This window comes from Lissotriton vulgaris, chromosome 4_1 (assembly GCF_964263255.1).
Source record: "Lissotriton vulgaris chromosome 4_1, aLisVul1.2, whole genome shotgun sequence".
NCBI lineage: Eukaryota > Metazoa > Chordata > Amphibia > Caudata > Salamandridae > Lissotriton > Lissotriton vulgaris.
Genome location: NC_141691.1, coordinates 659,583,352 through 659,600,814, shown reverse-complemented (window position 1 = coordinate 659,600,814; position 17,463 = coordinate 659,583,352). Strand labels below are relative to the sequence as shown.

At 44.6% G+C, this 17,463-nt stretch overlaps 1 protein-coding gene across 1 annotated transcript in view; it reads right to left on the bottom strand.

Moving 5' to 3' along the window:
- PDIA4 (protein disulfide isomerase family A member 4) overlaps positions 1–17,463 on the bottom strand; it is a 147,917-nt gene that overhangs the window by 112,584 nt on the left and 17,870 nt on the right. The window contains exon 3 of the mRNA XM_086964915.1: positions 5,237–5,442. Coding sequence (XP_086821041.1) covers positions 5,237–5,442 — 206 coding nt within the window. The remainder of the gene's footprint in view (positions 1–5,236; positions 5,443–17,463) is intronic.

The window sequence follows — 17,463 nt, the reverse complement described above, 5'->3', positions numbered from 1 at the left end:
CTGAATTTTAATAAATGATGGTCAGACCAACAAATGGGAGTGGTGTTAAGCCATTTTAGCTCATTGATGTTGGAGATTATAGGGTCCAGCAGATGGCCGGCTTTATGTGTAGGTCCAGAGTTGACTAAGGTCAAATTTAGGGCCTTCAGATCGTCTAGCAAATTAGAGCAAAAGGGGATGGAAGGGTCATCCAGATGTAAGTTTAGATCACCCAGAAGAGAAAAATTGTTTGAGGTAATGTAGTATGGAGTGATATGATTGGCTAAATTTGATGCCCATTCGGAGGAATTGCCGGGGGGCCGGTATATCAATAAGCCCGACATCGTGAAGTTTGGGTTCAGAGAGATTTTGAAAAGGCCGGCTTCACAGTCTGGGATGGCTACTGGTTCTAATGTACATTTCAAATCTCTATTAAAGATGATTGCAATTCCACCACCTAGCTGATTATTTCGGTCTATCCTAGTGATTGCATAATTATCGGGGAGGGCAGTAGCAACGTCCGGGCCGGCACTTTCGTGTAGCCATGTCTCTGTCAGGAAGAGGACGCTAGGATTATCATCTAATAGAAGGTTGAAGATGTCAAATTTGTGTTTCGGTAGCGAGCGGCAGTTAGTACTGTAGAACACGTATTTTTGAGCCTCGACGTTGCGAGGTTGTTTGCGTTTCCGGTGTCTCCTTGAGGTGTCAGGATAGGGTTGGCAGATGGTAGTGGTCAGTTTGCAGTTAGCGCAGGAGCTTCCTCCTGTTTTATGGAGATGGAGTGTTGTGCACCTTATGTTAGTAGTAGGGCGTAGCGCTCTTCGTTCCAAAGGAGATCTTACCAGCCTTTTGTGAGAGGGGGGGGGGGGGGGCATAGTCTTCTGCCCCGTGTCCCGTCCTGGCACGGACGGGCACAGACGGGCTAGTCTTTGGCGTGTCTTCGGCGTGCCGATGGTGTGCCCGCTGCGCTTCCGGGGAGTGTACATGGTCATAAGGAGGAGGAGGGGGCGTGGCTACTTGTAAGGGGCGTGGCCCCGTGACTCGTGGGTAGTGATGGCGTCGGGGATTAGGCCCTTCCTACAGCAGCGCTGGCTCCGCTGCGCAGGCAAGTGTCATCAAGATCCCAGAACCAATTACAGTCGAGCGAGCAACACAGTACAACACAGTTATGTTTTTAAAATCAACAAACAATGTGCAAATTCGGCAATTAATTAAAAAGATTGAGGAGCGACACTCTCGGCTTCCGCCTCAAGGGTAGCCGACTCAACACCGGCTACGTCTCAGCGCGGCGTTTTAAACCTCAGGGAGGGGGCGTGGCTACTTGTAAGGAGCGTGGCCCCGTGACTAGTGGGTAGTGTTAGCACAGATGTGGCCCTAATGGCCGGCCTGGAATGAAGGACCACGCAAACCAAACAGGACAAGATCAAGACAGCCGCGCGGTCCCCAGACATTTTAATCTTTTTTATTATGCACTTACATATTTTTTTAAATAAAATATTAGTGCACTGAATGCGCGGCTCGAGGTTTGCCGTGGCGGGGACTGCGGGAGGACCGGAGGATACTCTGCCCACTGTCAGACTATTTGCTGCATTTTCTTTACTTGTGGGGAATCGGCGGGTGCGGCGGCCAGGGACTGAGAGTACCAGCATTCCCTCCTATTACCGGCAGCTGGTACTCTTCCCCGGCCGTCCCCGCCTCCTTGACCTATTTATACATAACTTGTTCCTGTCCCGCGGGACAAAGCGCGGGGCGAAGCCCGGGCAAAGGGCGGGCCCTCTACGGCCCTCAGAGGCCAGAAGAGGACGGGACGGGACTGGCCACCCCACCTGACTTTTCCATAGGAGAAGGTACAGAGACGCTCTTTCCTTATTGACTTGCACTGTACTGCTGCTTGCCGCTTTTTGGCGTATTGTATACTAAACATGTCCATCTGGGAGGAGCTCAATGCCCTGTGTGACACCAAGTATGTCCCGGATGCATCACCCCCCCCCCTATTATGGGCAGTAATTCTGACAATTCAAACGGCAATCCGTGGGACCTACCTCTACCGTTAAATAACGACAAAACTCAAGCCAATGCACGGTCTCGGGGTCCCAATATTAAAAGGAAGCACGGCGGGGAACATGCCAATGAGAACCAACCTAAAATCCAAAAACTGTGCACCAGCCTTATATCATCCCCTTCTACCTCAATCACATCAATGGTGGATATGGCTGTGGATAAAATAGATGACCCTGTAATGTCCCCCCAACTGACTTTACTGGCTCAGTTAGAGCAACTGTTACTATCTGTCATATCACCTTTGGTTATAAAAATTAACGACCTGGGGGACAGGCTGACCAGCATCGAGAAAATCATTATAAGGAATTCTCCACCAACCAATAAGATGGCAATACCCAGTTGCCCTAATCTTCCCATTACCCCCGGAAAGATTAAGTCATCTATACGCAAGAATGTCCAAATTCAATTACCACCTCTTAATACACCCACCGCAACAGGCCCCAAAGTAGCATCAAAACCCGCGTTAATAAATCACACAGTGTCCAGAGCCGTTCCAGAAAGAATGCCACGTATTAACTTACCTCCTGAAGCCGCCCCTTATGTGACTGTCCTCTCTGGGGTCCCTGCACTTAGCCAGGGAACACACGAAACACATCAGGACCTGCTAAATAAGGTTATTTTCTGGTTACAGAACAGACCCTTGCCACCTGATCTAGATGGTGGAATCCTGAGCGTCCGGAGGGTGGGGTGGTTAGGTACGCTGCCCAAAGACACCTCTGGAGACCTGGTGTTAATTAAATTTAAGAATAGGAACATCGTCCCCTACTTACGATCTTGCCAGCCCAAAGAAGGAGATGGCCCCATTTGCATTTGGGACTTGCACGACTTCTACCCGAGCTTCCTACACATCCCGTTACTAAGATCAGCGGCAAAGAAATACAACTCCTGGGGAAGGGGGGGATCTTGTGCACCTAGTGCCACTTACCTCCTAGCCTCTAATAGACTTGAACCACTGTTTAAAAACTGTATTTTCTGAGAACCAACTACAAAGAGGCCACTCATGAGTACTAGCTTAATTGACATGGTAGTATGCAATTAATAAGTTAACTGCTGACACAGGTTTGCCTGATGTTCTTCCCCTGAACCTTAAGCTATTTTGTGGTACTGTATGCATGACCCTTTTTGTTTACAGAGTTGTCCCATTTGATAATGAAATGTTTCATATTGATTAGCTGATCCGTCATACTTATTGAATTCTGTTTTAATAGTCGATATGGACTTTGTAATGAATGTTAAGGTATTTACTTATGTATTGTTGCTGCTTTTATGATTTTAAACCAAAATCGAATAAAGCTAATATGTATGTATGTATGTAGTGCACTGAATGATTTTATAGAACTGAGCTTTATTTAAATGTATTTTGTAAACGGTTTTAATCAACCATATACAATGTTACTTACATAGAATTAGCAATACAATACTAAATGTTTACTAATTAGGTTAGATGTACTGTTCTAATAGCAATGCAAGTTCCCTCAGAGTGCTCTCCTTTCCGGCCATCCTGTAAATGTCTGAGTGACCAGCTGGCTGCTACGATCACATGCTGGTTTCTCAGAGATTATCTCCGGCTCCCTCTATTGAGTAGTCTTCCCTCTCCGCATTCTTCTAATGCTGGACAGTACTGCACTTACTTAAGGCCTCCGTGAGTTCAGGGGGTGGGGAGTCAGAAAAGGGGTTTTCTTGATAGTGAGGGAAAGTGGCAAAATGATATGGGAGTGCATATTTATATGGCAAATATAGTAACACAGGCGAGGACAGGTACAAAGGTTAGGGCAGATGTGCCTGGAAGCAAGAATGACTTTTGGAGGAAGGAAATCTGAACATAGGGTGACAGACCTGAGGGACTCCAACATCCTGACATGAACAAAGAGTCAAGCTGGGGGAGTTCCTATCTCCATCCCGACCAGTGCTGTGTGGGGTCCCTCAAGGGTCGGCACTTAGCCCGACCCTTTTTAACATCTATTTGACCCCACTAGCCAAGCTAATAAGATCTTTCGGGATGGAGGTAGTTTCCTACGCAGACGACACTCAAATCCTCGTCTCTCTCCCTCATTCTGATGTCCTAACCGCCTCCAAGATTAGATCTTGTATGGAGGCGGTCGGTCATTGGATGATTCAGAACTCTCTTAGACTGAATGGGGAGAAGACTGAGGTGATGGTGTTTGGGGGGAAAGAAAACATCTGGTCAGCCAATTGGTGGCCTGACTCCCTAGGAACATGCCCTTCCCCTACAACATCTGCCAAGAATCTCGGGGTGCTGATAGACCCTGCCCTTGATCTGGGCAGCCAGGTGAGTAGAACCGTCTCCACCTGCTGGGGTTTGATTCACATCCTACGAAGGATCAGGAAATATCTTTCCTTGCAGGCTAGAAAACAAATAGCTGTCGCACTCATCGGTTCTCGTTTGGACTACTGTAATGCGCTGTATGCTGGGCTTAATAGGAGCCACCTACAGCGCTTACAGGTAGTCCAAAACGCTATAGCCAGATTTGTTCTGGATATTCCCAGACGTTCCTCGGCCACTGCGGCCAGGAAAACGCTGCATTGGCTACCGGTAGAACATCGAATCAGGTTCAAAGTCCTATGCTTGACCTACAGAGCCATCGCCAAAAACAGCGACTCTGGAATCGGGTCCATCATTTCCCACTACATTCCTGGAAGGGACCTGCGTTCCTCCGGGAAATTGCTTCTGACAGCCCCCCGCGTACGAAGAGCTAGATGGGGTGGCAGGGCCTTTTCCACTCTAGCTCCCAAATGGTGGAATGACCTTCCCCTGGACCTGAGATCCCTTCCGTCTTTACAGAATTTCCGGACTGCCCTAAAAACTCTCCTCTTTCGGCAAGCCTATATGTAAGGTCTTCTGTCTCTATTACTGATTATTTTGTTAGGCGCCTTGATACCTGCGGGTTATTGTTCTGCGCATTATAAATCTCCTTCATATCATATCATGTTTATTTAAAATTATGTTTGATATTACATAACCCAGACTATTCAATAATTAATTACCAAACCTATCATTTTTTTGTAATGCACAGTATGCCTAGCTATTCGTCCATTTCATACTTTAGCCTATAATGTTTACAGCACCTGGTGGGTGGCTGGGCCTATCAGAACATGACGTTAGTGTGTTTTCTTACATTGGGCCTTGGGTGGTGTTACTATGGAGTAACATTTGGTGGGGTGTGGGCTGGCTTACCTTCTTCTGTTCTTGCTCCTTCATAATCTACAGGCTGCCCTTTTTTCAGAATTTTTATTGTTGGATAGCCACTGACTTCAAAACGACCAGCAACAGCTGTTGCCACTGTTGCATCTATTTTTGCCACAGGAATGGGAGGATCATTCGCCTTTAACGTCTGAGCTATTTTTTCATATTCAGGAGCAAACTGCTTGCAGTGACCACACCTGTGACCAGAGAAAAACAAAAAACCATAATTGACAACTTTTACAAAGAAAGATCTTACAAGATAGTAGGTGCACAAGAATAAACCACCCCTTATTGAAGAAAACTGCAAGAAAATTAAGTACAGTAAAAAAAAAACACATGGTGGACAAGTGCTGCTATCTAAGGGAAGGGACAACCTGACTGGCACACAGCACAGTAACCTTAAAACCAATGTAAGTTTCTTTGGTGGTCTCCTGTTTTGTTGCACTATGACTACCCAGTTCTGGGTTTTATATGTTGTTAATAATGTTCATTTAAATTAGTTCAACAGAAGAAAACTCACCACTAGTCCTGGATTACTCTATTGTGCTAAACAAAAGCACAATAGAGCAATCTAGGGTAATATGGTACACTGCCAACATAGAGCAAACCTGGTTACCATTTACTGACCAAGGAGGCACCAGGGACCCCAATTACATATTGCCCCACATGCCTATGAAGAGATTTATTAAAAATTACAATGTCCACATACAGTATACCTAACGATTATATTTAGGAGTCTTTTATCACCACTCACTAGCATTCTGAAGTCACGCTCACGTAAAAAAATTGATTAGGTCTACAGCAGTATTTCCCAAACTGTTTTGCCAGCTGATTTGTGGTGGGTGGACAAAGCCCAAGCACTAATGACTAATGTGACCGTGTAGATTGTTCTTTTTTTAACTGCACAACAAAATGTAAATACCTGTAAATGAACTTGTATGCCTCCAGCAGTTACAAAAGCAAAACAGAAGCACTTTTTGTAATCCAGAAGTGTGCTGGATTTTAATAGGATCAAAACATATCAAGACACATATTTGGAGATGCACAAATTAGAACTATTCACAGAAACCATATTTCCACACATCATTTGTGTGCTATATAATGTGTGTGCTGTATAATTTTATATTTTATCAGCAAAACTAGGTCTTTGCAAATTTAGTGGCCAGGTAAATCGAAAATGTGCCATCAGTAAAGGACAATGCACTACTACATGATGCTTGAGTTACATAAAAAAATCCTGCCGCCTCATGGCTTTTAAAGGTAGTTGGGATGTGAACGTTTGTGGTTCTAAAAAGTGGATTGAGTTTCTTGAAGGCTTGAGAACCCCTGTTCTACAGATATTGCAGAAGGTGGGTTCTGCATACAAAATGTGTTAAGCCACTGCAGAGACCCATCTAGTCAGACCCGATATTTCAAACACTTCTGTGTAAACATGCTTTGCCTAGAACCTCCTCTGCTATTTTTAACTACACTTCAGCATGTACTTTTGATTAAGTTACTTCATTTATTTCTATAGTATAAAGGTGCAGACATGCGGTTCCCAAATATCCACTTCAGCTGCAAATGCAATTTTAAATGTCAACACAGTTGTGGAGAAGTGTGGCTCAATGATTAGAGCGGCAGACCCTGATGCAGAGGTCTAGCCCGGGACCAGGGTTCAATTCCCTGCCTCGGCGGGTCTTGGGCTCAAAATTCCACGGACCTGATAATACTCGCCTCGGTGCCTATTCCAATCATGGAGTCCCACTCTGCAACTCTGGGCAATAGCTTGCTTAATCTCCACAACGGCCCCCACAACGCTAAGGATGCCTGGCCTCCACCTTGGGGGTGCCCAGGAGTGGACGGCTCCCAGGGAAAGCCAGAATGGGTTCCACAGCGGTATTCGTACAAGCGCCTTGAGACCCTTGCGGGCGAGTAGTGCGCTATACAAGTATCAATTTACATTTACAATTTACAAAGCGCTCTGCCACACCCTGGCGTCTAGCAGTACATGGAAAATAAAATAAGCAGGTAAATCTTAAACCAGACTGACACTAGTATGCCTAATGCTTGTTCCTAGTCAGAAACCTGAACCCATGAGCCATGGAAATGGAAGTTGCCCGAAAGCAAATAGGCAGTGCATCTCACCTTACGTGAAATTGTATTTTTAGTACAATAATCGGATCTCTGGGTTACTGAGAGTGAATAAATATCAGTGAAGCAGTGAAATATAAAATGTGTCCCTGTACATATGCAATGAAAAGTAGCCCATGTCCCATAAGGACAGGCACCCCTACGCAAGCTGTTTTTTCTCAATTCCTGGAACTTCACCCCTACTTCTTACTCCAAGTAGAGCTTCCCACCTGTACCATAAAGGGAGATGTGCCAGCCACAATCCCAGTTTAGGTCTCGACTACGCAGCGCGCAAGGGCTACTTAGGAGGGACCTATTGACATTGCACTGTACATTCTTGGAAACTCGTGCATGTTTTGCATGGTTTCCAAGGAGTACTCGTGCTTGCAGAGCGTTTGCCTTGCGGGAGCAAGCAGCAGCGCCTTCTGTTTGCAATTATCGCGCAATGCTGCTCGCTCCCGCAAGGCAAACGCTCTGCATGCAAGAGTACTCCGTTAACTTTCGCGCCGTGGGGCAGCGCTTGTGTTTCAGCGCTTGTTTTTTTCTTCTTTTGTGCACGTTGAGATTAAGTGCTTTTACTGAAGCACGAAAAGTTGAGCCGACGCGGAGTCTAGAACCTAGGTCTCCCGACTTCCAAAGTCAGCAACTTTGGCCGTAGTGCCACATCCTCTCTCAAAGTTGTACGGAAATTGTGGCAGACAACATCTCAATCTTAAGGAACGCAGGAGATACAACTGGTGGCAGCTCTAGCGTTGTTTTTTCAGACACTTACTGCTATTGAAAAAGCGAAAGCAAATCATTGTTTCTGGTGATTAAGACCGCTGCGGGGATCTCGCTCACCGTCCTCCCTTCTCAGGCCCCTCTACCGAAGCTCAGCACGCTTCAGGTGACAGGCAGCCAGCTTTGGACGGAGAAAGTAGGGGGTGAGCAGGTATGCGTGCGCTTTAGCAGAGTGCTGGCTCCAGCTGCGCACTTATTTGTCCTCCTGAGTCCCCGGTTATTTTCTGTTACTACGTTGCTGCAGCTCGCTCTGCGCACGGAGTTGCCTCTTCTGTGCGCCCTGCCCTGTGGGTAATCTTGTGCAGTGAGATGCACCCTGCAAGCTACCTTTAAAAAATAGCCCCAGCCAGAAACCGGGGAACTGATCTGCGGTTGGGCCAGGGTCACGGCCTCAGAAAGGGAGAGCTTGCAGTGTCTTCTTCAACTGCGGGCCTGTCTGGCTGCTTGCGGGCCTGCCAGCTCTGTATCCATTTCAGGTTGCACTGAGGATACAGAGAAAAACACCCAGCGTGAAATAACTCTTGAAATTTCGTTCTCAAAAAACACAAGGAAGCTGCATGTTCAGCCCCCCACCCCTTAGATAAGAAGAACCCTTCCGGTAAGCATTTTTTTTTATTGAAAATCGTTAGGCCGAGGTTCCAAAGCCCCCAGGTTGCCTGGTTTTACAGTTAGTTATTTAACTAGTACGATTGTTATCCACACACAGGGCCATAACACCATACATCTGAATGCCAGTAGTGAATAAGGGGTGGGGGTGAGAATGGGGGTGATGGGAAGAAATATGTTCAAATGTAATAATGCCATGCACCACCGTTCCAGCGTGAACGTGGCCCGGTCTCTATCTTTGCTCTCATTGATTTGGGATGCTTCGGGAAAGGTTGCAGGTTAAACTGTAGATTAGTGCCTGGCACTAGAACTTAAGAAGTCCTGGTGCCGAGTTGAATGCGAAGCAACGCCTGGCTCAGCACAGTGAGCAAGCGGCCACGCCATGGAGTATGATAAACCTGCCCCTGCTTTTCCACCTTCTTGCTGCATGCTTTCTGTGCAGGGTCATACAAGGACACCGCATCGTTTGCGTAACTTTAATTATTCAAGGATTGCCCATTTTTAATATGGTACAGAGCACTGGGGCTTGCCTGTCTCCCGATGCCTGCTCTTGGATAGGGCAGTGACAGTGCATTCTATGCCTCAACATGGTTCATAGCATCCTCCAGGCCATTTGCTCAGAGCTTGAGTCACCTGCCTTCCCCCGTAATATAATCGGACTGCGAGGACTCATTGTATGCGAAGGTCTTGCAGCATGATAGTGTTCTGCCTGGTTTAAAATCATGACCACGGTAAGGGGTATATTACAGCAACTGATTTGCAGAGTGTGTTGGTACATAGGTCTGAGATTTGGGATTCCCTCCCGGATCTTACAGTCTGCATTGCAAAGACACCAATAAGGGGAGCGACACAGGCATTCTTCTCAAGTTAAGCGTACACAGATAACCTTTGTCTGCCATCTTTAGCAATTGCATGCTACTTTTGTGATGTGCGCACAACAAGAACCAGTGAAGCGGTTGTGTGCATATTGGACTATAATGTGACGGGCAGAACCAACAAGCATTGGCATAGCCAACAGGTCTCGCCTTTGGGACCTTAAAAGTGTTTAGCCATGCAGCAGTTGATGTTGTTGCACCATGGATATTGTGCTGCATAACTAAAGATTTATAAGGTACCAAAAGCGAGACCTATTGGCTATGCCAATGCTTGTTTTTATCTTGTGTCTACCCCCTGGGCTCCGGCTCTTTCACGGGCAGGGCAGCGAAGCAGACTCAATCTGTGCGAACCAGGAGCATAGCACTAGTGGAGTAGAGGCTCATGATGCACTCCTGTCCCCTCTTCATTGGAGGTTATGGGAGTGGGGGTGAAGTGTGGGCTTGTACTTTAATCCTCCTCAGTCATTAAAATCAGCCAATAGAATGTGGGTACTGATGAGTGTGCTTGTGCTTCAGCTACTCTTTTTTGTTGTTTTCCAAAGTAGTCTAATGCAGGTGAAGACTGCACCTGGTCCACGTGATGTCCTGGACTGGGGGATTACGATGTCCCCACCCCTTGGTATGCTATAGCAGCTTATGTCCCAGGCATGTGGGCATGGTGCTTAAGGTGCATGCTAGTTGAATCTGCTGCCCAAAGGTTACCTGCAAGGTGCAGGCAGTCCCAGCTGTGGGAGCTTACTTCTATTAATATCATTCCTCTTTGCATTGGCCACTATGACTACAGCGACCATTGCGCAAAAACAGCCATTGAATCTTGTGTACTGTGGCTACTGTATTCTAAGATGGTCAAGCACGCTGAAAGTCAACATCATTCTTCTTTCCCATCCGGGGATAGAAGAATGGAGGGCAAACTGTAAATGGAGAGAGTGCACCACTGGAATTTTCCTCCATTCGACCCTCATCTCTCTGGCCTAGCTGAAGAATTTGTGGTTCTTTATAGGTTATGAAGAAGCCCACAGATGTGAATCATGCAAGGCCTTCCTCTCCAATACCTTCGCATTGCTGGAGCCTCAGTGACCTCTGCCTCCTTGGAGGCCTTCAATCACAAGTACAAGTCCCTTTGGATAGGGTCTGTAACCCAAGGGGAAAATTAGTACAGAAGATTGATATCAAGGAGATGGTGGGCTACCTCTTCATAACCGCCTCACAAAAAGTGGTCTGCGTGTTCAGCTGTGCAGGTACTCCTCATCAGGAAATGGGAGGAACCAGCATAGTGGTCAATTCCATGGTTCATGACATGCCTCTATGCCCTGGTCAAGAGATGACTTTGTATCGTATACATTCAAGTGTGACTGGCTATAGACAGTGACAATGAAAGTATATGGTATCCCAGAGGATACGAAGTCTGAGGCAGAGTTGAAAATATGAACCATTGTCTTGCTTCAGTCTCAGTGGGTGAATCTATGCAGTTTATGGGTCAAAACAATTTGTAGTCAAAGACTTCCAGGTAAGGACAGGAAGCCTGATTGCAAGAAAAGACACCACAAGTAAGTTTTCTGTTTCCCACCATAGAAAGCATTTTACTTGTGCCAAGGAGTGTAGGAAATGGCGTTTCTCCATCAGGGAAATAATTTTCCACTGGAGAGAAAATGGGAAAAGGTTATGTGTATTTGCACTCGCTCTTCAGGTTTTATCAGGAGCAAACGTTTGCAATTAGTATGATTTCCAGTCCTGGCAGGAGCAGATTTTCAAGCTTTTCAAGGGGAGGGACATGTATTGGTGAAATTACATAAATATGTAGGCTTGTGGATGAGCACACATGCACAGGAATTCCACATTTCAACTGCTTTTTGCCCATGGGAGCTTTGTTTAAATAAATCTTTGATTGCAAAACAGCTTCTGACTTTAGGTGCCACGAGTACATGCATAAATAGATTGAGAATCTGGCCCTTAACATATTGACTTTGACAACCTGGCATGATTCATTTAGCTGTAAAATGTAAAGTAGTCATCGATGTAATGCTTGGTATATGCTCAAACGATTGGCAAACAAGGGAGCCAAGGCAAAGGGCAACAGTGATGTGTACAAAAACTACACAATCTGCTCAAGTAGAGAAGGTCAGACTGAGTGCTGTTACTGAGCACCACTGGGCAATCTAGGCATTGGCTCGCAAATGCAATCTGGGTTTATTTACCACAATTTTTTTTTTAAAATCATGTAAATGTTTAAAAGTAGACATTTCTAAAGCATTTTACTAATTTCATCCTCAGAAATTAAAGCAAAAGTAGTAGTAGAGCTAGAACAATGGAATAGCTTAAACTCTACTATAACCAGAAATCCCACAAATCACAAAAGTGCTGTCATTTTCAGAGTCTTGCCGCGATCAGAAAGCAGCCCATAGCAGAGACCAGTCATACACAAACATGTGAATATTCAAATATTTGGCAGAAACAAGGTTATGTTCACCACAATTAGAAACGTGGCCCAATTAGCGCCCTTCCAGAACATTGTACAATATGAACGCTGGCATAACCAGAGAACATGGTCTCTTAGATAAGAAATGAGAATGCCAGCATATTGGTCACCTCACTGAATGGCATCAAATGCGACAAGCTGATTGTTCTACAGAGCAAGTAGATGTTTGCATCACTTTGACGAGTAGCTTTTTATATAATTTCACACCCCCGAGATCAACTGCTGTGCGAACACCTCCCACTACAAACTACACTCTACAAAGGATTGTGCTGTCGGTTCATGGAGGGGAGTTTCAGTTGTCAAAATAGCCTACAAGATTTATTTATTTATTTATAAAGTTTTATATAGCGCGAGCATGATCCTAAGGGATATCAGAGTGCTTTACAATTGGAGGGATAGGAAGGTAACAGTTGCATTACATGTGTCAAATAGAAATACCAGACAGAACACATATCAAATAGGACTCAGAACAAGACCGGTTACAAATACAAAAGGTCAACAAAGAATAAGATAAAAACTGGTACATAGCGAAATAGGAGGGGAGTAAATGTGCATATCTCATTATGCCGATCAGACCTTTTCAGGAGTTGTGTGGCGGACAACCATTGGTAGTTCATGGTATGGCCCTTCAGCATGAAAAATCAGACTTTCTGCTACTCACAAAGGTCCAGGCAATTCAAATTGCCCATTACACAAGGAAGGTGTAATGATTTATCTGAAGTGCAAAGATCCTCCAATACATACCCTATACAAGAATTCGGCTCAGATGTACCAGCGGACTGACAACTGCTCAGCTGCTGGTTTATTCGTCTGAAACATGAGCACATTGCTTGTGGTGCAATGGGTTGCCTGCACCTGGGTTCTTTTGGCTGGCAGGCCCTTTAGCATGGGACCTGGCACTGAGTGCCTACCAAGCCTTCCTTTTGAATAGGGCAGCATCCAAGCACTGGTCCTGCTGGATCGATCATCTTTACTCGACACAGTGGATCATAGCATTTTGATTGACCGAATTGCCAAAGCAGGCTTAAAAGGACCGGCCCGATTTACAAAAAGGGGGTGGTGATGAACAGAGTGTCTGAGTTAAACAGACCACTCTTACCCAGTCCAAAGATCAGGGCTTGATCCATCACCGTTATTTATCTCACTGCCCCATCCCAGCTCAGAACCTGGCTATATGCAAATCAGTCTGTCCCTGGCCCAGTGCATCATGGGAACAGGGCAGACTAAACTACCAAGCCAATTCTTCACCAGAAAGGAGACAAGCTACCGGGGACCGGTTTCTGGCATTTCAGCCTTCTTCGGCCCGGCTTGCTTGAATCCTGATGGAGCAGTGAGAAAGGGACTCATGTCTGAGTATACCCTGCCACACCTATAGTGGCCAAAAACGATTTACAAAAAGGGGGTGGTGATGAACAGAGTGTCTGAGTTAAACAGACCACTCTTACCCAGTCCAAAGATCAGGGCTTGATCCATCACCGTTATTTATCTCACTGCCCCATCCCAGCTCAGAACCTGGCTATATGCAAATCAGTCTGTCCCTTGCCCAGTGCCTCATGGGAACAGGGCAGACTAAACTACCAAGCCAATTCTTCACCAGAAAGGAGACAAGCTACCGGGGACCGGTTTCTGGCATTTCAGCCTTCTTCGGCCCGGCTTGCTTGAATCCTGATGGAGCAGTGAGAAAGGGACTCATGTCTGAGTATACCCTGCCACACCTATAGTGGCCAAAAACGATTTACAAAAAGGGGGTGGTGATGAACAGAGTGTCTGAGTTAAACAGACCACTCTTACCCAGTCCAAAGATCAGGGCTTGATCCATCACCGTTATTTATCTCACTGCCCCATCCCAGCTCAGAACCTGGCTATATGCAAATCAGTCTGTCCCTGGCCCAGTGCATCATGGGAACAGGGCAGACTAAACTACCAAGCCAATTCTTCAAAGGACCGGCCCTACACTGGATGAAATCCTTCCTGAAAGACCAAACTCAGTCAGTTCACCTCTCCCCATACTGCTCATCCAAAGTCAACGTGAACTGCATAGTACCCTAGGGTTCCTTCCTATCCCCTCACCTCTTTAATCTCTACATCCGTCCCTTGATCAACACTCTCCAGGAGAAGAAGGTGAAAAATATATAATTATGCTGATGACATTCAACAGATCTTCACCATCTATGAGACACTACACTTGAGGGAGTTCTTCCAAAATACTATTCTGTACATCAGAGACTGGATGAACGGCTATCAGCCAAAACTCAACTCCGATAAAACAAAGATGATGATCATAACCAACAACAAAGAAAACCATTGGAACACAGCATATTAGCCAACAGATCTGGGACCCCCACCTGCCCCCAGGGCTGCTGTAAAAAGCGTAGGCGTCCAGATTGATAATAATCTTCATGAAACCTCAGATAGTCGCTGTGACGTCTCCATGTTTCCTTCACCTTTGGAAAATCAGGAAAGTCAGGAGATTCTTTTCAATGGAGGTTAGTATTCAAATCGTTATTGCGCTAATCTGATCTAGAATGGACTACGCAAACGCTTTATATCTGGGACTCCCCAAAAATCTAAAATATAGACTCCAAATGGCACAAAACTAAGCAGCAAGTATGATTGTTCAACAACCACAACACAGCCATGTTAAACCTTTAATAAAGTTACACTGGTTACCAGTGACCTAAAGCACCATATTTAAAATAGGTTGCATCATTTTCAAATTTCTCCATAACAAATGCCCCAAAGACATATCTACCAATATTCAAAAATATTCACTGAAACACAATCTCAGGTCTTCCCAAATGAACTTTCTAACGACCCTGAGATTCAATCGAAAGACTTGGAGGGATTCGCTTCTCAGTTCAAGGTCCTCAGGTCTGGAATTCACTCCCAACCGCAATTAGACTAGCAGACAACTACACACGTGCTTTAGGAGAATGCTTAAATCTTGGCTTTTTTCTCAGGCATACAGTAGCTAAATATTTTGATCTGATGACAGCTCCTAACCCAGCGCCAAGAGACCTTTTGGTGAACATGCGCTAAATAAATGGCCTATAACATATCATAGTTCTAATTGTATTTAGAGAATTATTCTGGTAGCCCGGAGTTGACAAGGTGGTGGAAAAGTATATGAGGAATTGTATTAATTGTTCTTCAGCTGATAAAACCCTGCAAACCTTACGCCCTCCTATGTTGAAATATGTACCACCTTTATGTCCTTGGGACTCTGTTGCTATTGATTTATTTGGACCTGTAGGTAATGATCAAAAGTAGGTTATTGTTTTACTTGATCTTTTCTCAAAATGGCCAGTGGTGAAAGTGGTTGAAACAATTAATACCTCTGTGATTTTTAAGTTTTTGGACAAAACATTCATATCTGAAGGATTACCTAGGATAATCTTAAGTGATAATGGTGTTCAGTTTTTACCTAATGCGGCCAAGAATTATTTTGAGAAGGTTGGTGTTTTTCATAAAACTACTTCATTATACCAGCGGGAATGGTGCAGTTGAAAGATTTAATTGTGTGATTAAGGGTGTTGTTCAGTCGGCGTGTAATTCTAGGATTGATTGGGAAACTCAACTATTCAAAGCAGTGTGGGCTTATAGAGTGACAAAAAGATGAGTGCACTGGTCTTTCGCCATTTGTGATGAGGACGTAAACCAAGGTCCAAGTACAATCCTATTTGGTGCTATGATTCTACTGTGTGCCATTGGTCTCCTGCAGTTTGTGATAAATTAGTAGAACGTCACGCGAATGTTAAGGCGTACAGTGATAACAAATGTGGAGCCAAACCGGTATTGGTGATTGGGTCCGTATTAAAAAAACCTTGTAAGGTGAAAAAGGGCGAGAGCCAATTCTTTGAGCCAGAGGAAGTGGTGGAAGTACTTAATAATGCTGTGAGAGTTAGGATTGGAAAGGTGTGGAACATGCACAGCATTGCCTTAACTTCCAAGTTGTTTGCAGATGTCGCTTCACAAACTAAAACTCCTGGCAGTTCTCATTGGTTGGATGATGACCTGGATTATAGTAATGTGGGTATGGATGATGCAGTTGAATACTCCAGGTGATGATGTGGTGGAAAATTCTAGAGTTCCTTCTCAGTTGGATAGTCATGAGAGTTATATGAATGTGGATGGTGCAGTTGCTTCTTCGTCTGCAGATCCTCTGCCGGACGGAGAAGTGAATTGTGAAGAGTCTAACCTTTCTACATCTGAGGTTATTGACCATAAAGGTTGGAAGATCCAGAAGACCTCCTAAATGGTTGGAGGATTTTGTTGTGGAAGGAATCAGCGCTCGGAAATCACAGTAACTGGGTAATGCAATGTAACTATTCCTTATTTGTTTTTTTGTTAAGTATTTAATGTATTGTTTTATTCATTACTAATATTATTATTTTATTATAAGATTGGGGATGTGTTGTATTGTTACTTTAAGTATTGCTAGGTAACTAGCAATGTTCCATATTAGAATTGTTATGATGTGAAGAGGAATGTAACTGCACTTGAAGTTACCACTGCAGAGGAGCTGGAAGGACATCTAGGCGCTCCAAACAATAAAACTAGTACAAAAACGTCATGCCTTGGTGAATTTGTACTTAACATTATGTCCAGTCTGCTGTTCCTGACAAAGGCAAGCTGCTTAGGTATATCCTCATTGTGCAAGCAATGGGGCGGGGAAGCTGATGAGATAATGGGTGGATTACTTACCTGTAACACTTGTGAAGGGTATGCCTGCAAGCTCTGTAATATGGCCTGGCATTGCCAGGAATGTCTGAGAGACCTCGCCCTTTAAAGACCATAGAGCAGATGGGGCATAGTAAGGGGAGCGGTGGGGTGGTATTAATATAAACAAGTTTGGAGAAAGCAAAGTTTGCTTGGGGAGGTAGTGATACTACCTCACTGCCCAACTTCTGGGATGGGAAAGGAAGTATTTGAATACAGATGACATGTAATCTAACCCTTTGTTCTAATGTATATTAAATGAGAATGACGGGCTATTATAGCAACTCGCACATAAAACCAAGTAAATAAATTGGCACCCTGAAAATTAATGGTAAAATATTCCCTTTTCTAATTAAATATTCCCCTTTAAGAAAGGGCTCACTCCAGCTGAACTCGGATGATGGAATTATAATCACATACATCCTATAGATGTATCACAAGGCTTAATTACAACAACATTTACCACCACCTTAAAACAAGGCTTAATTACAACAACATTTACCACCACCTTAAAACATTTATTTATATTTAAATTATTTTAAAAAATGAATTTCCACATATACGTTACCAATGTGACCTCCATCTGCAGCCCAGTGAAGATAACATTACACTATGCTGTCATATTCTTTGATTGTTTTCTCATTCATGGA